The sequence below is a fragment of the Colletotrichum siamense genome, assembly GCF_013390195.1.
Source record: "Colletotrichum siamense strain Cg363 chromosome Unknown KSG_Cg363_contig05, whole genome shotgun sequence".
Taxonomy (NCBI): domain Eukaryota; kingdom Fungi; phylum Ascomycota; class Sordariomycetes; order Glomerellales; family Glomerellaceae; genus Colletotrichum; species Colletotrichum siamense.
Window position 1 is genome coordinate 3,560,824 of NW_023501018.1, and position 24,853 is coordinate 3,585,676.

General features: G+C 38.4%; 2 protein-coding genes across 2 annotated transcripts; one reads left to right on the plus strand and one right to left on the minus strand.

The window, feature by feature from the left end:
• Nucleotides 1–2,845: 2,845 nt before the first annotated feature.
• On the minus strand, nucleotides 2,846–3,967 carry CGCS363_v008520 (Heterokaryon incompatibility protein 6, OR allele; the record flags this gene model as incomplete). The annotated part of the gene is made up of 1 exon (XM_036640369.1): nucleotides 2,846–3,967. One exon carries the CDS (start codon nucleotides 3,965–3,967, stop codon nucleotides 2,846–2,848), a length of 1,122 nt encoding a protein of 373 aa, XP_036495161.1.
• Nucleotides 3,968–5,430: 1,463 nt separating this feature from the next.
• Nucleotides 5,431–6,624, plus strand: CGCS363_v008521 (uncharacterized protein; the record flags this gene model as incomplete). Its single annotated transcript, XM_036640370.1, has 1 exon — nucleotides 5,431–6,624. The coding sequence occupies one exon, from the start codon at nucleotides 5,431–5,433 to the stop codon at nucleotides 6,622–6,624; it is 1,194 nt and encodes a 397-aa protein (XP_036495160.1).
• Between the last annotated feature and the right edge of the window lie 18,229 nt (nucleotides 6,625–24,853).

Below are 24,853 nucleotides of genomic sequence, written 5' to 3' on the forward strand. Positions count from 1 at the left end.
TTGGTGCTTCTTTTATCTGCCCACTTGGCCCGCGGGAAGCGCGGCCTTCGGGCTGACAGCCATCTCTTTCCTTGTCTAAATGTTCGATGTCCGGGTTGCCTACGCCTTGAATGCAATGGAGGTAACTTCAACGATTCGACTAGCGACAGAAGCTAAAGAGCGCATGTTGTAACGAGTAAAGTTGCCAGCCGTGTTCGAGAAAGGGCCGGAAAGTGGGAGTCGATTGCACCAAGCGTTGCAAGGCGCTCTTCAACACTAGCTATAGTCTTGTGCGGGTTTGCTTTGCTCGATGTTGTCGATGGTTTTAACGCGCTCGATGACAGTGTTGTTGTTGTCGTCCTTTTGGCAATTACCTGGGAGACTTTGTAGAGAAAGCAAAACCAGCAATCCCCCGTTCTTCTCAACTCCCCTAAAGCTCTGTAGCTCGGCTGTCTGGATCCCAATGGCCAGCGGTGTCGACTTTCTTTTCGTCTTCCATTCGAGGTCGTCGTTTAGAGCCACACGGTAGGCATAGGAGGTAGTCGGTACAAGCTCGAGTGGTTTTGCTCGTTGAGAAAGATTCGGACTATTTCGAACAGCAGGCGCGAGATCGCTGCGTTGTCAACATTCCCGCGGGACTGAAGACAAGACACGGCCGTAAGGGGCGTATGGCCGCATGGCGAGCCGCGCAGGCTTTGGAACATTATCTGTGGAAGTGGCAAAGAATAGTCAACAACAAGCAGGATGTAGAATACCAGAGATCTTGACCCATGGGTTCGATCCTTTAGTCAGGGGGGGACGCGGCTGACGATACTCAACTCGAAGGGGTCCTCGCCAGTACGCGTTCCAACCCTTTCAAGCCGCAGGGAAGAATACTGCCGTGATGCTTCAGGCACAGAGGGCCAGGAGAACAAAACTAGGAATCCCACGGAGCGACAAACCAGACATTTGCTGCTTCTTCAACCACTCTTCGGGCTTCCGCGGCGCCCAGCACTGTCCTGATTATTCGTTTTGGCTCCGCCAATCACGTCGCGCTGTCTCAACGAGGTCCAATGAGCGTGAAGATTTTGCACAAGGCCCATGTCGTCAGTATGGGTCGTCGATGTTCGGGAGGACGAGGCTCCCGGGAGATGCCCCGACAGTCTGCCGCATGACAGAGAGGAACATAACAACAGAAACAATCCAGAAGAAGCAGCTGCAGCGTTTGTATATAGTCAAACCAATAATCATGTTTCTCAAGTTATTGAAAGCCATCGACTTGGGCAAGCCGAAATGTTCGTACATCTCGTATTATTGTCCGAGTCCGAGCCCCTCGGACTAAGACTGTGGCTTAGCCGTGGAAAAGGAGAGCACTAACCCAAATGTTGGTCATTTCTGTGGCTTGTGAGTAGCGCCATACTGAGCACCCGAATTACCCGAGGATCCCAGTTGGTCTTTCAGGCACGGCGCTTACATATCCTTTTACGGAAAGGATCATGCACTACGAGAGGTTGAAAACTTCGGCCCCGAAACAAATTTCATCGTTACCTGTCACGTGAAGCAGGATGCAAATGGGTAGGGAATCTCGGCCATAAGTGCAGTTTAAACCATGAAAGATTGCAGCAAAACCCGGGCTGCACTTAGTTGCCCAACACCCGCTGCTCTTAGCCGATTGCTCTGCGCACAGAGTAAGGGTTAACTTGATTCTACCAGAATGACGCTGCTCAGGATCCACATTTCATGATCACTCAGGCGTAGGAAGACGCATAAGGATTTAAATGGTCATGTCTGAAGCACAGCCTGTGCGTCAACGCCTTGGTTCTCCCACTGAAACATTTTTCGCTGTATAATTGTTCAAGTATGATATAGTGGGATCACTGTGGAATCTTTTGGTCTGAATAATGGAGCGCGACATGTCAACACACGATGTCCAATACGGTTAACGCATGTACTGAGTGGTCACAATATTTAGAATTGGGAACACGGACAACGTAATTGACCGTAAATACTATCGACCTTGAATTCTGTTATGACGACACTCATGGGTACTCAAAAACGTTTGAAACTCCTGAGTTAGTTTACAACAGCGGGAAATGTAGAAACATAACGAACCTAAGTATGTGATTATGGTGCTTATGAAAGCAAGAAAAACCCGTTACGTACACCGAGTAAGAAGATGAGGAACGTTAAGGTTCATGGTTTTCAGTAATTTACAGAACATCTCGAGCTGAAAGTTCAAATGACCAAGTATGATATTTTACGCGGAATCAATAATTTGTCGGCTTTCACCACGCTCTGGTACTCAGTCCCAGAATGTGAGCTACATTACCACTTAGATTAGATGTCTAGGTGCCTGAGTGTAGACAATCCGGTGGAATTTTCTTTTGTGCCAATGGAGGTATCTTCTGTTACGAGCAGGCCAGCGCAACTGACCGCACCACAAAGCAAGAGCTTCAACAACAACAAAGTCGCTATCCTTAATCATCATCCCTTGGTCTGCACCACATACTTTCGTTAGCCAGCACCCCAACTGGCTGAACACTCCAGCTTACAACGAAACCAATAGTTCTGCCACTTTTGTTCCACGCAATCTATCTTACAAGATCAACGAAACTCGACTCTGATACTCTCAACAGACATGTCACTCTGCGCTCTTTGCCCCGCGTGATCTTCTTTACTACCATCAATACAACCCCATGGTCACCAACAGGCCTTAAATACTTCATCTTTTGCATTTCTTATCCGGCTGGTCATGTATATCGCTGGCGATCAAGACGATCCATCAAAAGCTGTCTGCAACACAAAGTGGGTGACGTTGGAAATAGAGGATCGCACGCCTAAACACTCCTGAATGATACTGCAGTACAAGCCATGAACAACATGCAAATCAGTGCAGATACACAGCCTGCGGCCCGCCCTTGTGCAACGCTATTGCTTCCCCGTCCATAATGCCATACACAAAGGCATCACCTATCAGGGAGAATATGGAAGTCGCACTACTTCGAGGGCTTTTATCGCCAGTGGATGGCCGCAGAATGAACGGCACCTTGCCGCCCGAAAGCACCCAAACCTCGTCCCCCTCGGCTAAGTTCGGTGGACCGACACCAACGTACCCTCTCTCTGTGACAAAGAAGGTCTGACCAACTATCATCATGCGAACGGAGTTGCAGATGAGTTTGTTCAAGGGACTGCCTCCATGGAATTGCAAAGCGGCTAGGCGAGCGTCGTTCTCATTAGCCCTCCGCAGCGGGAACTCTTGCATGAGAAGGTCTCCCATCATGGTTCGCCAAAATACATCAGCTGGAGTCTCACCACTGGGATACTTCCGGTCTCCCAGCGCTCGTTCCATTAGCTGCTGCCAGATGTTCGTGGATTCGATGATTTGATCGTTCGAAATGCTCTCTGGGCCATCTCCTCGGAGTGGGCTTCCGACCTTTTGTACCTTGTCTACCGATATGCCCCTTAAAGAGAGCAGGCTGTCTCCATGCAATGGCGACGTGAACTGCAGATCCTCCCCACCATCAGCCGCGAACTTCTTGTACCGGTGGGAGTGGTTCCACCACCAATGTGGGGTGTTGTCACAAGGTGTTTGTGACAGGTCAATCGCCCATGAAGGGAGATCTGGGATGCTGTTCGGCCGCAGGCCGACAAGTGGTCTGAGGCCTTTCTCACTCTGTATCAGCCCCGTGGTAACCTTCTTGTATAGATTGACGACGGACATGTCGTAGTCGCAGATTTGCACACCAGGGATGGGTGTGTGTGAAAACATGCCCATCAGTGCAAAAGCTTTGTCCCTCGGGTCCGTTGCCTTTCGGTATCGCCATCGCTGGAGTATGTTCAGCGGGCTCTCCCCGGCCTCCGCAATCTCCAGCCCACGAACTGGCCCTGTGAAATTGTTGAGGATATCGTGGAATGTGTCCAGGATAGGGAAATGCAAGCGTGGAAAGAGCCCTGAGCACAGCCTCCTTGCTGCCTGCTTGAGACCCAGGGCAGACACAGCGGGCCCCATAGGATCAGAGCATTAGATGGGAGCACGACTTCCTGGACCGTCCATATCCGCGACCACCAAGGGTTTCCATCCAGGACCAGAGCCTTGAAGGCGCCATGGGCCCTGGCCAATCGATCAGGAGTCGAAAGCCCCGGAGGGATGAACTTCGAGTCACCCCACTGCCCCGCGCACATGCAAATGAAGTCGAATGCTCCCTCTGCATCGACAGCAGTGAGCGTTTCAGGAAGCTCGCCGAGCCAGATCAGGCATCTCGAGCAGTTCTTATAGATCTGGCGCATTATGGAGACCTGTCGCGTCTTATCACGCGAATCCAACTGATTAATGCATAGCTGATCGACCCAGAGGGGCCGCATCATACTGGGCTTCCGAAGGCGTCTGAGGGCGGCCTGGAGGCTCTTTGTGATTTTGACTGTTGCCCCTGCTACCTCGATTGGCTCCAAGTTCAACTGGTCTCCCCAGACGTACGACAGGGCCTCGTATGGCTCGCAAGTTCCGAGCTCCAGATTGCGGATGTTGCAGTGTAAGTCATCATCATAGTTTGCTGGCAGCAGGTCGAGAATCCGGAAACCAGTTGTTGAATCCATTGAAATTTTTGGGGTGGTGTCTTGAACCATGAATGCTTCCGTTCGCAAAAATGTCTAGCGCTTGTTGAAATGATTATGGGACCGGTGGTGGAAGAATGAGACCCAAGAGCCTACCAAAGTGCTGATATTCGTGGGAGGCTTTGCAGAACGGTACACTACTTCTCGGCGAAGGGGAGCTTATTATGGGCAGAGACTCTCGGTGCAATTGGCACTTGAAGCTGAATCCATGCGATGTCACATAGCTCAAGCTCATGTGCCGTGTCTCGATGTCATTGGATCATCATCGCATGTTGTAGAAGATATAGCTGCTAGGTATTTCTTACAAGTAGGTCAGAGTACCCAACTGCGCCACAAAACAAGGGCTTTCTTTGGTACAAAAACCCCGTTGTCATTGCCCCCTATTGTAGCTTCTACTGTAGATGGGCTGGGTGCTAGAGTAAGAAAAAGGGAAACCATGGCAGGTTATTTTCTGCTATAATATAGGTTGCCTCGCTGTCTCGCACTGCCATTGGAGACACATGATGGTCCGCTCTAGGCCCCTGTTTACTTATTGAAGTGTGTGAGGTGCCAGGCTTTGTCAGAGGGAACTAGGCAATAACGGGACATACGAGGGCTGGGCAGTGAGGCAATGTGGATGCTGTGGGAATTTAGATCTAATCATTGGGTCTGATAAGGATAAACTTCAGAAATGCTTGACGTCAAGACCCGGAATCGATCGACGGTAGTTCAGGGAACCTTGCCTTTTGCAGGAAACGGCTCGGAATCCGAGGTACCCAGTTCGGGGTCGAATGCGGGGTCCAACGACCACCGTTTCTAGACGCCTTCACACAACGTCTTTCCTCGACCAATTTTTCCAATCCAGAAAACCGTCAAGAAAAGATGACAGATATCGAAAAGTATGAGGCCGAATCCACTTCACAGCTGGAGAATCTCCCCACGGAGGTGCTGCTCCAGATCCTCGCACACATAGACGATGTGCACTGCCTGTGGAACGTCATCACCTCCTCGCCCGCCTCATTCCGCGTATTCAGTCAATACAGCGCCGAGATATTCTGGCAATCCATCTCAGAGAGCACGATCACGCCGCAGACACAGGATATCATTCGTTTTGTGATACAGCTTCGCGCCGGCGCCCATGAGGAGACAGGCTTGGACGAGATTTTCCGAAAGATCAAAGACCGGGAAGCTGGTATTGTGCTCGGGAAAAGCGAAGAGGCGGGCTACGACTTCGAAAGTCGCGATGCCTCGAAAGTCCCGTCTCTCAGCGTTTTGCGCAGCGTGCTCTCGACAGCGGCGCAGGTTCACTGCTTGACCAGGTCGTGCATTGACCATAACCTGCAACAACTGATTGATGCCAAGGCAAAGGGACGGCTTGAGTGGGCTCCGGAAGACGAAAGGGCGCGGAGGCCGTCATGGGTGGAAGAGCAACGGGTTCTCCGCGCATTTTGGCGGTTGCAGCTCATATACGAACTGGAGTTGGCGGTAGCTATGTCACGAGTTCGGGACACTCCTGGAACAAGCGATCATGCGAATGACTTCGACATTCAGAGTTTCTACGACAGCAGCAACAGCAATCTCAAGGTCGCTTACCACGAAGTCATGACAGCGATTGAGTACGTCCGGCATATTAAGGCTCACAGAAGACACAGCTCGGGGTCTGAGACACATCGATTGCCCCAGCTGACTTGGCCTGCGAAGGATATCCAACCTTCATCAAGGCGGGTACCAACAACTGGTGCCATGAGAAGATCGTCGCTAGTGCTACCAGCCGACGGCCTCTGGATTGTGGACAGCATGAGTCGGGGCGCTCACTCGCCGATCAAGTACGCGGGCTTTGAGCCTTATAGGGCTTTGGGGTTTGCTATCTGGGACCGGCATCGGCTTGCAGAGCTTGGTTTGGCGAGCCCTCCTGGTCATGGTCGCGTCACGGGTCTTGGATCTTACTTCTCTTACTGGCTGAGGCTGCTGGATGCACGCGACTTGGCTCGAGCTGAAGAGGTGATGCGGGAGGTTGAAAACCAGGGAGGGCGACTGGGTCCGCTGCAGCCTATGATCCAGGACAATGCGTCTTGAGATGTGATTTGTAGACTTATGGTCATGGTTTATCGGCCTACGCGATATTCACAAGTAGCTGTACGCGGGCTCCATCCTAGGTTTGACACTACATTACACACGATGTTTGGATGCGTGCTGTTCATTGGACGGGCCAACTGCACTTTCATGTTTCTCAATGATTCGTCCTAAGAACTTCCTGTGTCTCTGATTTATCTCTTCGTGATAATGATGATCGCTTCTAGAGTTGTTTCGCTCCAAGAATTGCGCCCGGCGATGGGAAAGAAACCCGGAGCACTTCTTCACTTCCCACTCACCCAGTCAATCTTGACTTTTTCGTAATTACATCGTTGCTTTGCGAGCCCATAACCCTGCGGCATCCCTTAGGCTTTATCCTGAGATCCTTCACCGCTCAATAGCCTGCTGATCTTAACTCAGTGCATCAAACGTGCCGGTATCATAGAGGTTTTTGAATGCCAGACTGAATGTCGTGAGTCGCTGCCTTATCCACCTTAGCTCCTAGAGCATCCTGGTCTTTGATGTACTCGGGCATCTCAACTCGGCTGTCTGATGTTCCTGGTAATCCCAGCGGAGGTCCTGGGACTTGCTTCTCTGCCGCATCCGTGGTCATCTCTGTTTTCTCGCATGCCTTCTCTGTGGGCATTCGGCTGATCTCCCGCGCGTCTTGGAGAAGACCAAGTCCTAACTCTGGCTCATAGCGAAGTCGACCAGTGCCGCATTGCTGCAAGTACCGAAGGACGCGGCGGTATGCCCTGAAAATGGGGTTGTTTTCCCATGAACGTAACTCGTCGGCCTCCAGGCCCATCTGAAGCTGTGCTTTGTACCAGATGTCTGCCTCGGGGCAGTCATCCCGACGTTTGTTAAGTCTCTTGGGGTTCGCGATGATGAATGCGATAACAGTAATCTCATCGATGGGCAGTTGTCCCCTGAAAATCTTCAAGGCCTTTTGTGTGACAATCTTGAACTCGGGGGAGGAAGCAAGACGGTTGAGATACACGTCCATTGTGACACCCGGGACGGTTAAGATGCTGCATACCCGTAGTTTGGTGTGGCGAGGGAGTACCCCGTTCTCGGCGTCGGGCTTGAAGATGAACTCTGCAAGCTGCGTGGCCGTGTTGAAGTGGGGCATAGTACCAACTGGTTGCGTCTGCGATGGTTTAGACACGGCCGGGGTGACAAACACCCTAGGGTCTTCCAGTTTCTTCTTCTTAAGCTTTGGTGCTCCATCTGCAGAGGAGCTGTTCGACGTCTTGTTACGCTCCCCACTTATTTGGCCATGTGCCCTCTTCTCACCCGCCGTGGCAATCTGTCCCGCTTGGTGCTTGATGGGCTGCTGGGTTCCTCCAAATTTCGATCTAATTTGGGTGCCTGAGCCGGGCACAAACGTCTTCCGAATATGAGCAGAACTGTTGTCTTTAACCTTCTTGTCAGGCAGGGATGCCTCTGTGGTCTTGCCTCCGACCCTGGCCTTTGCCCAAAACGGCAAGGGCTTCGCAGCAGATGGTCCGCCTTTTGACTTCGCTCCTACCTTCGACGGGACGGCTGATGTGTCCTACAAAGAATGATTAGAAGGCGTAGCATGATATATGAGGGAAGGTACGACTACCTTCGGTTTAAAAGCCGAGTGAGTGTGGCCCTTTGAATGGGCAATGCCCGGCTTGACGCTGGCTGAGGAGGGAAATGTCATAGTTGGTGTGTGCTAACTTGACCAAGGATTATGGTGAAGCTGTGCTGTATGCGAGATGTGTGAAGCTAGGTAGTTTATTGTTTCTGTTGAGGCACGCTTTTTTGCGTGTTCCAGATTGAGAGTGGAAGGAAAGGCGGCGAAGGAAAAGATTGATGGGATAGACTTTTATTGATTGTGGTACCTGGCGTTTGAATATTGGAAGGTGTGATGTTCTGACAACCCAAGGCAAGTGCTGCACTGCCTCTTGTGATGCGATGAGGAGTCAAATAGGGCCACGATTTGGATGTTCCAAGTATATGAATATGATTTTGGAACAGAAGGTTTTTCATCGTTGGATTTCCCGTGTTCAAAGGTGCAAGAGTCCACTGGCTACTTACAGAATAAGATAGAAGTACATTTTGGGTTCTATTCAGGAAATGGAAGGCAGACTGTAGGGTTAGCAACCATCGGGGAAGGCACGACCCATATTCAAAAGCCACACGGGATAGTGGGCCATATTCTTGAATTAGACCAGAAATCTTTTTTAATTATCGAGTAGATCTGGAGTCTGGCATCGAATTACGATGCTTTAAGAAAGAGTAACTTTTTTCGTTGAAATTCTAGCGGTCTCTTGTCGTCGGGAGTAACTTAATCATTCCTCTCACAATTAAACATTATGTGGCATGCTATTTAAATGGGTTTCGTTGGATACAAAGACGGAAATCACGATGACCCTTCACCTCATCAATGACTCTGTAAAAGTTGATGAAGAATGCGAGAATGAGCCAGCTGCCCACTTGGCAAACTCGGCCATCCACAGCCAGCAGAAGATGATCGGTACCAACGCAATCAACACCCACCAGAGCTCAATCGTCAAGCGTCGTCTAAGCCAGCGCTGACATCTCGCGCCAAGTTTCCTGCGGTGAGAGCAAACCGACGTGCCGTACACAAGACAGCCCAGGCCCGGCCTCGACTCGCATTCCATGTGTTCTCGTCGTCGTTGCATCAAGAGTCTAACAAGCGTTAGTCAACGGGTTGAGCGTTTGCGAGTGAGAGGCAATGCATACGGTACGCTACCCCTGCAAAACCGTAGATCGCTGCCAAGATCGCATCGCTTATCGTTGGGACACTCGAGATGTAACATCCGGCGTTCCATCAGCCATTCCACCTTCAACCGGACACCAGTGTCCACGAGGTAGTAAAAGTAGCTGCTGGTATGCTTGAGAGAGAGCGCGTCGGGGTAAATGAGCTGCTTCGATATGAGAAGATGGATTTCCGGAGGCAAGTCGGTGAATCCGGCATGAATGCTATCCGCCGCCTTGCATTCTGACTGCCGGCCTCGGGCGTCTGCGGGGCCCGGGGTGGGACGTCGGAGAGACACGGAAGGCTCCATTGTCGGGGATGAAACGGGGCAACGCCGCGTTGTAAATGAGGTGATCTAGGCTGGAAACCGCTGCGCGGGTAGAAGGCAACACTTCTTTGTTGGGCGTTGTGAAAGAACAACAAAGGTCATACAACGGTGTTGTGAATTGCGAGGGCCAACCAAATATGTAGCCAGAAATCCTGCTGCCTTCGAATGATGTTTTGGGGACACCTGTAGCGTGGCAGCGCTCCTAGCGCGTCAGATACGAAGTTTCAGTCCGTCCGTCACCGGGGGAGGGGCAGCGGTTTTGCGTTGTCAGCGTCAGGCACACTCCTAGTGTGGCTGGTTTCAGGAGCCGCTTTGCCGAATTCGGAATTCAACGTGGCGCGGTCATCAGGCAACATTCCGAGCTGGAGGGATGTTCCGCGTTCGCCTAACTATGCGCTGGGGCCTACTTAAGAATTGTAAAAAAGGAGACGGTTCTGGTCACTTGACTTTTCAAAACTGGGTCGAATTCCACGGTATGCTGAATGCATCTGACTCACTGTGGCAATAGGTGCCGACCGCTTATGTCTGGAAATGAGCACAACGCAACTTTGTGGCCGGGTCGAGAGTTTTTCTAATTCTACCTGTCTGATGAAATTTTCTAACTCGCTCAGGGATAAAAAAAATATCGATGAATCGGAATTTTGTTTCAGGGTAATATTGAGTGAATGTACTGGCGTCATCCAGCAGCACTCAATGGGATGGCTGCGAAACTCGGCATAAACAGGTATGTTGATTGTATTATTGGATTGGACTGGAGTGTATTAGACCTTTAAGTACGCCCAGCCCGCTTTTTAGTTTTTGCGTGCTTGATTTTCTCGGAGCTATATACATTATACCGCTGGACCCATACGCGCAAGCTTTGCTCAAGGGTTTCCACCCTCGAACGCAGTTTCTCAGTCCCAAGATGCTTCATCGCCCCGCTCTCCAGAAGATATCCCTCCCAGGACTCCTTGGCTTCAAATCCTTCTTCGTGTGTCATCATGCTCTGCCACGCTTGGAGAAACTTTGGCACCTTGATGACCAGTCTTTCACCACCGTCGGTGAGATCTTGGATCGTCTCCCTATCATCTGCCTTTTGGAGATGGGTGGGATACTGTACAATCTTCGATAATTTATCGTCAAGCTTCTCCAGCAAGATGGCCAGGCTTTTTATCATTTCCATGTTCTTGTCGCCGATTGATTGACCATACTGCCGGCAGCTCACGATGGTGTCGTTGAACCAAGTTCCTATGGAGATCAAGTCAAAGACACAGTAGAGGAAGAGCAAAGGCGTTTTCCTTGGGTCCCATCTGGAAAGATCGTATTTTGGTGGAATTCGGTACTTCCCTGCGTCGCTTTGTGTAGCAACGAATCGTACAACTCGTTGCCCGCTAGCACTGTTCATCTGAAAACGATCTCGTTCCCCGTCTGTGCCATCTGACTTCGTGTTGTTTTTCGTAAAAGCCTCGTTGGTTGATATGTCATCCCCATAGGGATGTGCGCGGATGACTGTTGTAATTTCCCTTGGCTTGTTGATGGAGGCTTCGGCGTGCACAATTGGTTGATCCATGATTGGCGTCTCTTTTGTAGTTGCCTTTGACTTTTTGGGGGTTGAAGTGTGCTTTTTGAGGCGGAAGATGACTTCTTCGAGGACGATGGCCTCGATGACGATGCCTTTAAGGATGACGTTGACGTCCATGGCCAAATACCTGCCCAGTTCCCTCTTTGCCTTTTCGACGTTGCTGATGTTGTGGCAGGAGCTGGGGAATTTCGTTGTTTATTAAGACTCAGCTTCGACTGATTTGACGAAACATAATCGGGCGACTTCTTGGGCTTGTCTCGTCTTTGCCTTGATTTGGTCTTCTGTTTGCGTGAACGCAGTGTCGGCTGATGCGTCTCTTCTGGACCAAAACGAAGACGTTTGCGTTGTCCTTCCGGTCCCGGTTTCTTTTCTCCATAAACGTCAAAGTGCGCCATATCGTACTCAGTCCTGTGTTTTATGCCAGCCTCGTCCACGAGGAAACGGGCTGGGCGAAGCGGATCTTCTGGTTCTGTTCCTCCTATCTTGCTGAGCATAAGCCTTATGCCACCAGTTAAACCATTTTTCTTAAGGTCAGGTGGAATTCGAGACAGTTTATGTGTCTGGCGGGTAGTTGATATTGCAGACGGCTTATGTGTCTCGTTGGCAGTTTTCGCGCAGATTATTGCGATGCTCCATGCCGCGGATGCAACGGATCCAGTATTATCTGTTGGATCAACCTCATCTTGAAACTGAATACCACCCTCTGAAGTATCATCCTTCGAAGAATCATCCTCTGAATCGTCTTCTGAATCATCTTCTGAATCGTCTTCCGAATCATTCTCTGAAGAACCTTTTTCTGAAGCGTTGGATGAACTTTGAAGCCAGTTATGACTCATGATTCCCGTTATTGTCGGTCGATCTTTGGGCAATGGGGATAAAAGTGATTGTAGAAAGCTTGCCAGCAATTTCGTAACCCCACAAGCACTGAGATCTTGTGATGGAAGTTGTAATTCAGCTGTGACATACTTTTGGAGCAAACCAAAGTCGGTCATGAAGAGCGTCTTGGTCACCATCGTGAACACAACAGCCCCCAGCGACCAGATGTCAACGGCGTAAGGATGGGTACAATCGGTAATGAATCCAAGCAATTCTGGCGCAATAAATCCCAAGGTGCCCCTTCGCATCGTGGCAAGAGTAGATTGATCGGGACGCAAGCGTCTACTGATGCCAAAGTCGGAAATTTGGACAAGCCAGTCGGGACCTCGAGACACCACCAGGATGTTCTGCAAATCTTCTGGTCAGCGATTCACCGTTGCTAATCACTACCACTATGTTATGGTTAGCTATCTGATAGTAGGGTCTACTAATAGAAGCTAGGGATTAATATGTTTTAATAGTATATGGGGCTGTGGTCTAGGTTGTAGGTTGTAGGCTGTTAGTAGATTAGATCTTTAGAGGCTAAGGTGATTAGTCTTAGGCTTAATAAATAATTTGTAGTGAAGGTAAGCTAAGAGTATCTTAAGGATAAATACTAAGTTGATTACTAAAGAGCTATAGAAGTATGACCTTAAACTAAGCTTTTAGTTATCTTATATATAAGTTTTGAATAGTGTTCTTAGTCTCCCTAAGGGTGATCACTTAGGTATATAAGGTAATTATAATTAGTTAGTATAGTTAACTAATTACTAAGCGTTCTCTTTTATACTCTACTAATTATTCTCTTTATCTTATTATTATGTAACTTATACTATAGTTCTTCTATACTAAGTAAGTTACTATTGTTTTTATAATCTTATAGTATAAATATCTTATCTTAGCTACCTAACGCTTAAGTAGGTTGTTTAGCTATTATCCTTATTTATAGGTTATAATATTAGGTCCTCTCTCTAAAGGTTTTGCCCTTAAGGCTTAATATAAGTAGGTTACTAGTCTTAGGTTAGGGATCTATTAATTATGTTTCTTAAGTTACTTATGATACTAATATTATGTTAGGTTATATCTAAAAGTTGAAATTAAGTGTTACTTCTACTCTTTATCGTTATAATTATATATTACGTATTACTAAGTTTAGTGTAGTTATTAATATACCTTATTCTTATTATTACTCTTTAGGGAAGTGCTGTAAGCTTCTTCCTAGTAGTGAAGTTTATAGTAAGTATACTTACTTAAGGTAGTTTTATGATATAGTAGTAGATATTATTTATACTTATAGGTTTTTTAGTACTTTAGGTTTTATTTTAGGCTTACTAACCTTATTATAGTTAACTACTTATTTGATGAGGCTGTTTATTTAGAAGATACTGAGGTAGCTGAGGAAGAGGTATTGAGAAAGAAGGCTGCTGCTTTACGTGCTGCGCAGGCTGAGTTGGATGAGTTTATAGTGTAGTTAGATTGCTTATATAAGTAGAAGAGAATAGTATTTTGGAAAAGTTAGGAGGTTACTAAGGAGGAGCTAGTAGTATCTCTTATATTAGAGGTTTAGTTTATAGGTAGCTTTAGTATAATAGACTTAGATTTTATCTTTAACTAGAATCTAAGTATTCTGAACTTTCTATTAGGGGAGTTTTAGTTATATTTAAGTATTCCTAGGTGAATAAATAGTTTTCTTTATTATAGTTTATCTACCTCTATTAGTAGTCTAATATGTTTATATAGTTACTTAATCTATTAGTAGCTATTAATAACTTACTGACTAACTAGTATAGCTAGTGCTAGTATAACTCCTCGTTTTTGATGTTATTACTAGTAGAGTGAGAGTTTATCTATTATATTAGTAACGTTTTTAGTAGGTTCTTATATATTATCTTTATAATTATATCTTTTCTACTTAATGAGGTATTAATATCTTTTAGGTTCTTTTAGGTGGTTAATAATATATTTAACTTTATATTTTAGTTTATTATCTTCTATAATAATAATATTATTTGTCTATGATCTTTATAGGGCTAGTTTGAGTAGTAAGATGTGAAATACTAGGTGATACTTTATAGTGTTTGGGAGTTTGAGCTTGTAGTTGATTAGTGAAATAACTTATGAGATTTTAAAAGGTCTAAGTTTTTTATAGTTAAGTTTGTTATTTAGTTATTTTGTTTTAATATTTTGCTATATAAGATAAGTGCTATCTCCCTCTTTTAAGGTTAGTCCCTTAATCCTTTATTTATTGCTAAATTTAGTTATTCTTTATTATATAAATTTAAGTTCCTATTGTATATTTTTTTAGATATCTTTAATCTATCTTATTGAGGCGATAGCTCTAATTATAGTTAGCCCTACTTAGGGTTCTCTATAGGTAGTAGGTTTAAATCTATAGTTAAGGTAAAAGGAGGATTCCTTAGTATTTTCTCTAATTATGCTATTATAGGCGAACTAGGCGATTAGTAGTAATATGACCTAATTATCCTAGTTATAGTTAATATAAGCGTAGAGATATATTTTGAGGATTTAGTTAATTTATTCTATTTATCTATTAGTCTATAGGTGAAATATAATAGATATAGATTGCTTAATACTAAGTTATGCTATAGTTAATTTCTAAAATTTAGAGGTGAAGATCTTATCTCTGTTTGATATAATTTTCTTAGGTGTTTTATAGTTAGTGATAATATATTTAAGAAATATATATATATATTCTTTAGCGTTACTTGCTTCTTTATATAAGATAAAGTAGGCGTACTTTATGAGTTAGTTTATAATAATAAGAATGCTATTATAGTATACTTTTATAAGGGGTTCTTAAGATTTTAGTAACTTAATAATAAAGTTAAGGGATATAGATTACTAGGCAGCTTGTAGTATAAGTAAAGGTTATAGTATATTATAAGGTTAGTATTAAGTAGGTTTGCTTTTTAGGTATACCTTATAATCCTTAATTACTTTTACTATATATTCTCTAGTAACTTTTTCTCTATATTGTTATTATAGTTATTTCTAGGTTTTTATAATTCCTTAGTAACTATATGTAGGGTAAGCGTGAAACTTTATAATTGCTTTATTATCTAGTTTGCTAGGTAGGCTAGCGCTAGATTATTTAGTTATTATTAAGAGTTTAGTAGCTAGTATTAGATCTCTATTATTATTTCTTTTAAGAATTACTTAAGTTTCTTTAGGTACTAGGATATTATAGTCTAGTTATTAGCTAAGAGCGTTAGCTCTACTATTATCTAATCTTTTATGATAGATAATTTAGAAATTAAATTCTAATAGGAATTCTAACTATCTAACTTATTATTTATTTAATACTTTTAAGGTAGTGAAGTATAAGAGGTTCTTATAGTCTAAATATATAAGTACTTTATGAATTATTCTTAAGAGTTTAAGTCTTTATTCCTTAAAAGCTTTAATAATTACTATAAGTTCTTTATTATAAATTTAGTAGTTAAGCTTAGGTTTATAGAGTTTTTGAGAGAAGAAGGTATATAGGTATAGCTTTCTTTTTAAGTCTTATTGCGATAGTTATACTCTAAAGGTATAGTTTGAGGAGTTTAGTTCTACTTTAAACTACTTAATAGGGTTTAGTATTATTAGGATTAGTTTATTACTAATAAGGTTCTTAATTTTCTGGAAAGTTATTTATTGTGGTTCTTCTTATATGAAGGGGGTATCTTTATAGTTAAGGTTAGTGAGGGTTATGTTGATTTTGCTATAGTTCTTAATAAATTTTTAGTAGAAGTTAATAAAGCTTAGGAATTTTTAGACTTCTTTAAGGTTCTTAGGTTCTAGCTATTCTTTGATGGTTTTAACTTTATTTTCTAATATTTAAACTTCTCTAGGGGTGATAGTAAATCTAAGGTATTCTACTTTTTAGGTATAGAATTTGCTTTTTTTAGGTTCTACTAAGAGCTTAGCTTCTTAAAGAGCTTATAAGATATAGTAAACGTCTTCTTTATATTTCTCTAGTATTAGTAAGAATATAAGGATATCGTCTAAGTAGATAACTATATAGATATTAATATATTTATGTAAGACTGAATTAATTATGTTTTAGAATATTATAGGGGTATTAGTAAGACTGAAGGGTATAATGAGGTACTTAAAATGTTTTTTTTAGGTCCTAAAGGTAGTCTTCTATTTTTCTCTTTACTTTATCTTAATTAGGTTATAAGTACTTTTGAGGTTAAAAGCTATGAACTAGTTAGCTTTATAGAGGAGTCTCTTTATTTTGTTGATAAGTAGTAATAAGTAGCAATTTTTAACTATTATTTTATTAAGTATGCGATAATTAATGTATAGTTATAACTTCTTATTTTTCTTTAGTATAAATAGGATTAGACTTCTTACTAGTAATATTAAGGGTTTAATATATCCTTTCTTGAGATTTTCTTTGAGGTATTTATCTAAAGCTTCTATTTCTATTAAGTTGAAGCTATAGATTTTGTTGAATTATGGTTCTTTTTCTTCTTTAAGGGGAATTTTATAGTTAAAGCTAGTATGTTTAGGTAGTTTAGTTTCTAACTTAGCTGTAAAGAGTTTCTTATAAACTCTATATTTTTCTAAGATAGATAGAAGTAGATTGTTTTTAAGATCTTCTGTTATTAATTGTTGTGATATAGCTTCTTTTACCTTAAGGTAGTAGATATACTATTTTGCTGTTTCTTATTATATTAGTTTATTTAAGGCCTACTTTCTATAGGGCTGCTTAGTAATTAGACTATTATAGTCCTATTAGAGTTAGCTTTTGCTTTAGTCTATTTATAGGTTATTTATTTATAGCTAGGGTAATCTTAGCACTATATTATATATCTTTATGTTAGTAATATTAAATTAGATTCTTTCTTTTTGATCTAAGTAACTTATCTTAAGGGGTATAGTTTTATTATAAATAGTACCTCTTTTATATTTAAATTCTTCTCCTTTTACTATGTATAAGGGGTATAGTTATTCTTTTCCTCCTTATTATACTTCTAGCCTGTTAATAGCTTAGGGGGCTATAAAATTTACCTTAGCTCTGCTATTAATTAGCGTAAGTATTATTTATTTGTTAATAGTAACTTTAAGTTTTAGGTTCTTCTTATATCCTTATGATATCTAGTAGATAGATCTTTTCTTTATTGCTTGTTGTGATCTGTTATTAGTAGGTGAGTTTAGTTTTTTAACTACTCTATTTGTTTTAGGTAAGTGATTTATTTCCCTTTCTATACTGCCTTAGTAAGGCTGTTCTTATGGATTCTAATTTAAGGAGGTCTTAGTTTATTTTTTATGATTCTCTATGCGTAGGCTTTATTTTAGTAGTAGACTTAGTATTTGTTGTGATAGTATTTATCTTATTTCATACTATTATTATGTTAGCATCTTATAGGGAACTATAAGCTTAGCTAAAAGGTAGCGATCCTTCTATTGAAAGTTGTTATAGTCTATCTAATTATAATATGTGTAGTGTAGATATTTTTGATAGGCTTGTTGTTGAGTCTTCTAGGGTAGAATTAGTAGTTATGCTTATCTCCTATATATTCCTTATATTTATTATAGAAATATTAAGGCTAGAAGAGGGTTTAATAGAGTTAGTAGTTACTTCTTAATATAGGGTGGTCTTCTATATATAGCTGAGGTGTATAGTTTTAGTCTTGCTGGTCTGCTAGGGTGCTATAGAAGTAGCGCTATTATTTATCTTAGAGTATGCTAACTTCTTAGTACTTTAAGAGTTGCTTAATTTTATCTTCTTAGTTATTAGATTCCTCTTTAGAGCTAGAGTTATTTATACTAAGGGTAAGCTTATAGGTGATCTCTTCTTAAGTATATTATTAAGTAATATTATGAGGTTTGTCTGAGTTATAGGGTGAACTTTTGCTTTCTCTGAAGGTCTAGTTAGTGGTTATACTAAGGAGTTGTTATTCTATTAGAGGGTTATATTAATATTTAGGTTCTTCCTCTTTAGATTCCTCTTTAATATTTTCCTTATTAGGTTTTCTTTAGACTTATTTATTAAGTTCTTAGTTAATTTATTTAATTCTAGTAGGGTTTCTATATGTGTGTTTTTATCTTTCTATATATGAGGCGATTGCTCTAAGTTATTAATGCTAGATATAGTTGTCTGGTTCTTCTTAGATCTTCTGTAGATATATAAGCTAGGCTACTTATAGCTTATTAAGTTGTTACTTATTATTATCTTCTAGTTCTTAATTATATATAGTAGGGGAGGTGCTGATAGGTTTAAACTATTATACCTATAGCATTTTGTTGAGTTGCTCTGCTAGTTTCCTAATAATCTTGCTGTTGCTGTAGTATATTATAGCTAGAATCTTTAGGTAAGTGTCTAGTGTAGTTATATTATATCTAGATTGTCTAAGGTTGCTATCCTTTAGGTAGTATTCTGATATTTCCTTATCTTTAAGGTAGATATAACATTTATTATTATAGTATTTAGTTTATAACTAAGATGCGTGTAGGGCTTTTATAATTATGTTAACTTATTGAGGTTGCTTAGCTACTAGTTTCTAGGGGAGCTTTTTAGGTTATTTATAATTTCTAGCGATATATCCTTATCTATTATAGTTATAGTATTTTAGGTTCTAAGGTTTTTTATTATTAGGTTTAGTTATTATGTTAAGGGTTATAGGTCTGCTATACTATCTATAGGTAGTATTTTAGTAGGTATTATTTTAGTTATTATGAGGCTTATTATTGCTTTACTAGTTATTAAACTTATGCTATAGTTACTATTAGTACTTATATCTAAAGTTAGCTCCTTATTATCTTTTGCCTTTTTCTTTTCTTCATTTAAAGAGTTAATTATTAATCTTAATAGCTATACTAGCATACTAGAGGAAATCTTTAGGTTTATCTAGCTTAACTATCTTATCTTTAATATTATCTTTAAGTTCTTAGTAGAATATAAAGATCTTAGTTTCCTTAGTAAGGTTTAGTTAGATATTAAGTTATCTAAAGGTAGTAATATACTTTTTAGCTAACTTAGTTTGTTATAGCTATATGAGGTTATATTTAGTCTAGCGTTTTTTATTTAGGTTTTAGAAGAGGGATTATAGGGCGTCTTTAAATCCTTAAAAGCTGCTATAGATATTACGCGTTTCTATAGAATACTTATTTAAGGTTTTATACTTAAAGAATTCTTCTTAAATAGGTTTAAACTATTTAAGGGCTTACTTATAAAGGTAGGTAGCTATATAGATAACTTTTTCTATTTAGTTAGTAAAGTTATTATAGTAGAAATTATAGTAGGTTTTAATCTAAATTAAGTATAGCTTAAGTTATTTAAAGGTACTATTATAGGTAATTAGGGAGCTAAGCTTAAGTTTTTAGCATCCTCTAGTTAGGGTTATTATGATATTAGTAGTAGTCTAGAGGGTGTTATTTTATTCTCTAAGTTAGTATACTTTGTTTTTAAGGTCTAAGATATATTAGGGGTTATTACTAAGTTCTTAGATTATCTATTTAAGACCTTAGAGTTTAGCTACTATTTTGTTATATATAGTTTAGACTTTAGTAATATTATTATCTCCTTTCTTAACTTAGGCTTAGAGTTTATTATAGGTTTCTTTCTTAAGGGTGACCTTGTTGTCTGAGTTTACTGCTATTAGGGTTTCCTTAAGCTCTTTAGCTAGGTTCCTAATAAGCTGCTTAGAAGAAGAGGAGCTTCTTAGGGTAGGGGACTTAGTAGAAGTGTGAGAGGATATACTTATTATTTTACTATTAGTAGGCGTTAATAGTTAACTTACTAAATAAGAGTAATTAAAGTATTATAGTTAGCTATCTAATAGTAAGGTCTACTAATAGAAGCTAGGGATTAATATATTTTAATAGTATATAGGGCTATAGTCTAAGTTATAGGTTATAGGCTATTAGTAGATTAGATTTTTAGAAGCTAAGGTAATTAGTTTTAAGCTTAATAAATAATTTATAATAAAGGTAAACTAAGAGTATCTTAAGGATAAATACTAAGTTAATTACTAAAGAGCTATAGAAGTATAACCTTAAGCTAAGCTTTTAGTTATCTTATATATAAGTTTTAAATAATATTCTTAGTCTCCTTAAAGGTAATCACCTAAGTATATAAGGTAATTACAATTAGTTAGCATAGCTAACTAATTACTAAGCATTCTCTCTTATACTTTACTAATTATTCTCTTTATCTTATTATTATATAACTTATACTATAGTTCTTCTATACTAAGTGAGTTACTATTATTCTTATGATCCTATAGTATAAATATCCTATCTTAGCTGCTTAACACCTAAGTGGGTTATTTAGCTGTTATCCTTATTTATAGGTTATAACACACTAGGCACGTACTCCTGGCTTCAAATCCCTATGCGGGAACCTATTTATATACATATGATGAAGACCTTCCGCGAGTTAGCAGGTAATTATCCTCGCCTCGTCTTCTGGAATAGGACTCAAGAGGTAGTTTTGCAGGTCACCATGCAGCACATGCTCTATAGCGATGAATATAGCTTCTGAACTCTCGAACTATCTGTATGACTGGATGATAACTCTCCTTCTTATATACTTTTCTCGGCAAGTGCTGTTAGCGTATGCTACTACTCTCTACTAACATCCTTAATAACCTTATTTTAGCTACTTCAATGCATTTAGTATAGCGGCTGCCTATAGCGTAACTGCCCTACTAGCGCCTAATCTCCTTAATCCTCTATTAATACCTTTCTAGTTACTAGTAAAAGTAATACTCTTTACTATAAGATCTAAAGTTACTAAAGAATACTTACTAACTAAGAAGTAATATATAGAGGATTTACTAGAAGTAAATTAGTTTATGAGAGTAAGTTAGCCTAACTTTAATACGCTTAGTATAGGCTAATAATAATAAGTTTAATATAATATAACTAACTTAATTTTTAATATAACTAAGATTAAAGAGCTTTACTGCTAATAATATAAGGTTAGTAGTAAGATTTTTAAAGTACTTAAGGCTATTATTAATAAACTTCTTATTAATCTAAATAATACTAAAGTTATAAGATATTTTATATAGCTTTTTAAATAGATACTTCTTTACTTTCTAAATAAATAAAATAGTTACTCTTACTTAGATTATAACTCCTCTTAGGATACTATATAAAATAGCTTTAATAATACTTCTATCTCCCCTAGTAGCTATACTAGAGTAGTTAGTAATAGCTTCTATCTTAACTAGAGCTATATAAAGGTGTTAGATTAGGGAACTATAACTTACTTAAGTAGCTTTTAAAAGGGAACTAGAGGGCTATAATACTCTAATAGAGATTACTAAGTCTTTATTTACTATAGAGAATCTAGTAAGTTTAGAAAGGTTAATACTATAGTACTCTATAAAAGACTTATAGAAGGTTATAATATTAATATCTTAGATATTAAAAAGATTATTTAGATTCTATCTAGTTTTATAGTTATATTAGTAAATAAATAAATTAGATTAATTATACTTACTTATAATAATAAGCTTTTAGAATTACTTAATATAATAAGTATTAAGGAATCTATAGTTTAAGCTATATATACCTTCTATAGAGTTAAGAAAATAATATATAACTACTATACTAACTAATATAAGTTAGTAAAGGATTTAATATATAATAAGATATATACTATAGCAAAATAGGAACTAGTTTAATACTTCTTTATAAAAAGTATTAAACACTTAGAAAAATAGATTTAGATTATTATATTTAAAAAAGAAGTCCCCCCCTTTAGAGCTTTTAGCTTTACTTTTATAGAAAAGATAAAATAACGCCTTATACTAAAGTAATATATAACTTATTTTAACTAGTACTACTATAAGGACTATAAGCGTATATAGCTATATAGCTATTATAAGAAGCTAGAATATACTAATAATAATAAATATACTACCTTAGAGTAATACGCTAACTATAAAGTACCTTACTATAGTACTAACCCTAAGTGCTTATTAAGACTTAAGGTAGTTAGTAGTAAACTCTAAGTTATAGTAAAGGCTAATAAGCTTAAACACTACTATAAAGGTGCTAGACTCTTTAAAATATTATAATATAATAAGTTATAGAGACTTAAGGAAAAGGACCTATTAATATTTATCCCCTCCCTCTTAGAATAGCTATAAAATATAAATATAGCTAGCTTATACTATAGAATAACTATAGAACTCTTAGACTTTAACTATAACTCTACTAATAAGAGTTAGGCTGATATTAGCTTAGTAGCCTCTTCTTTATAATAGCTCTTAGATATAGAAACTACTCTATAGCTTAATATATATTAGAAGCTTTGTAATTAAAATTACCTAGAAACTACTAATAAATAAGTTACTTAATATCTTTTAAGTTAATATCTAAAAAGTAAAAGCAATATATAATATTACCCTTAGATTTACTAGCATAGCTAGCGCTAATGTTATCCTTATCTAAGAACCTTAGTATATTATAAAAAAGAAGAAGAATAATAAGACTAAAACACACCTATAATATTATATATATATACCTATCTATAATTAGGATTTAAAGAAAACCTAACCTTAAGTTATTATATATATTAAAAAGATATTACTAACCTTAAGCTCCTTTAATATTACCTTTAAACTATACTATAACTTATTAGGGGTGAAAATTATAAGTTAATATATCCTTAATATATATTATAAAAGGGGTAACTAAATAGTGCCTAATACTATTATATTATAGGAACTACTTTATAGTATATTAGTTATAGGTAACTTTAATTACCTCTATAAGACTTAGTAACTAGAGGTAAACCTTATTTCTAGTACTATTACTTTTATAGACTAGCTTAACTAGTTTGAACTTATTCTACTTAACTAACTAGGTATTCTTACTTATAAAGTAGGTAATACCTTTAACTTAGTGCTTTTAAATATCCCTTACGCTAGATTATAAGTAGCTAAGCACCTCTTTATAAGTTTAGACTACTATATTATTATTATAACTCTCTCTTATTTAGATTTTAGTAGGCCTCCTTTAGTAGAGTAAGCTAAATATAAACTTAGACCTAAAGAACTCCTTCTTTATACTAAATATATAGTAGAGTATATTTAGCTTCTCCTAGACGCTATAGCTATATATAATAAGCTTAATAATATAGTAAGAGATTTTACTACCCTTTTATAAACTATGCTTATAATAAAAAGTAAATACTATAGAAAGAGAAGTAGAGGTAAGATTTAGTAGATAAAAAACTATAATACTACTTATAAAGATTAGAAATAATAATATAATATTACTTAGGACCTATAAGACTTAGAGATAAAAGCAGTAAAGAAAATTTAGGATAAGATAGTTATAAATATAAAAATAAATATATAGATTAGTTAAGTTAAAGGTATTAACTTAGTAAAAATACTATATAATATTATAAGCTAGCTGAACTCTAAGAGCTAGTTTTAATCCCCTCCTCTTTAAAGTAATAATAGTTTTATTATTAACTTTAATAAGAAGACCTTATATCTTAAGTAGAAACTATTAGAAGTTTATATAGTAGATAATAATATTTAGCTATAAGTTCCTATTATTCCCTACTAAATAATTCCTTTTAACCTAAAGGTCTACTTAGAGGAGGTATAAAGTACTATCTTAAAGGTAGGTAATACTACTCTAAGCACTAATAGTATTACTATTATAATACTTTCTATAGCTTAGCTATATATTAAGTTATATATCTATAGACTTTTTTAAGCTTACTTAATAGTAAGATATTACCCCTATTTATAGTAAGAAGCTAAGGTATTATTAATACTAAAGCTAAATAAGGATACTAGTACTTATAAAAGCTAGCAGCTTATCTTATTACTCTTAACTATTAGAAAAAAGCTTAAGAGACTTATTATAAGACGTATAGTATAGCTTAGTATAGAGTATAAAGTCCTCTACTTATAAGTTATAAGCGCCTTACTAAAACGCTCTTTAATAGATATTACTAGTATAGTAATATATAATATTAAGGTAGTACTTAATAAGGGTTAAATAGTAACCTTTATTACTATAAATATAGAGGGTGCTTTTAATATTATCCTAAAGAATAAGTTATACTAGCAGCTTTATTACTTTAGCTAGCTAGAGAATCTTATATCCTAAGTCTACTACCTAAATAATATATACTTAATAAGTATCTACTATAAGGGATATAAAACTCTAATAGCGCTATTAGCCTACAGGCTACTTTAAAGCTCTTTAGCTTTATTAATACTTTATTTTAACTATACTAATAAGCTTTACTATATTAGCTTTACTAAAACTTAATTTAGATATATAGATAACTATAATATCCTCTATATTAGAAATAACCTAGAGGAAATAACCTAAGCTATATAGAAAATCCTAAATAATATAATTACCTAGGGAAAAGAGAATATTACTAACTTTAATCTCTTAAAGACTAAACTAATCTACTTTATATAAAAATATAATTAGCTTACTCTTACTATTTAGTATAAGGACCTAATTATTTAGCTAAAAGAGGTTATAAGATAGCTTAGTATATACTTTAATAAAAACTTCTAATTTTATTACTATATTTAGGAATAGAAGAGTATAACTAAAGTAATAATAGGATATCTAAAGAGCTTAAATAAGGTCTATAGGGGTACTTTATTAATATAGATATATAAAATAGTTTATATTATAGTGCTCCTTAAAGTATACTTTAGCTTTAAGATTTAGTATTTTAGCTTTACTTAGCTAGGTATAAAGTTATAAGGGGATAATTACTTAA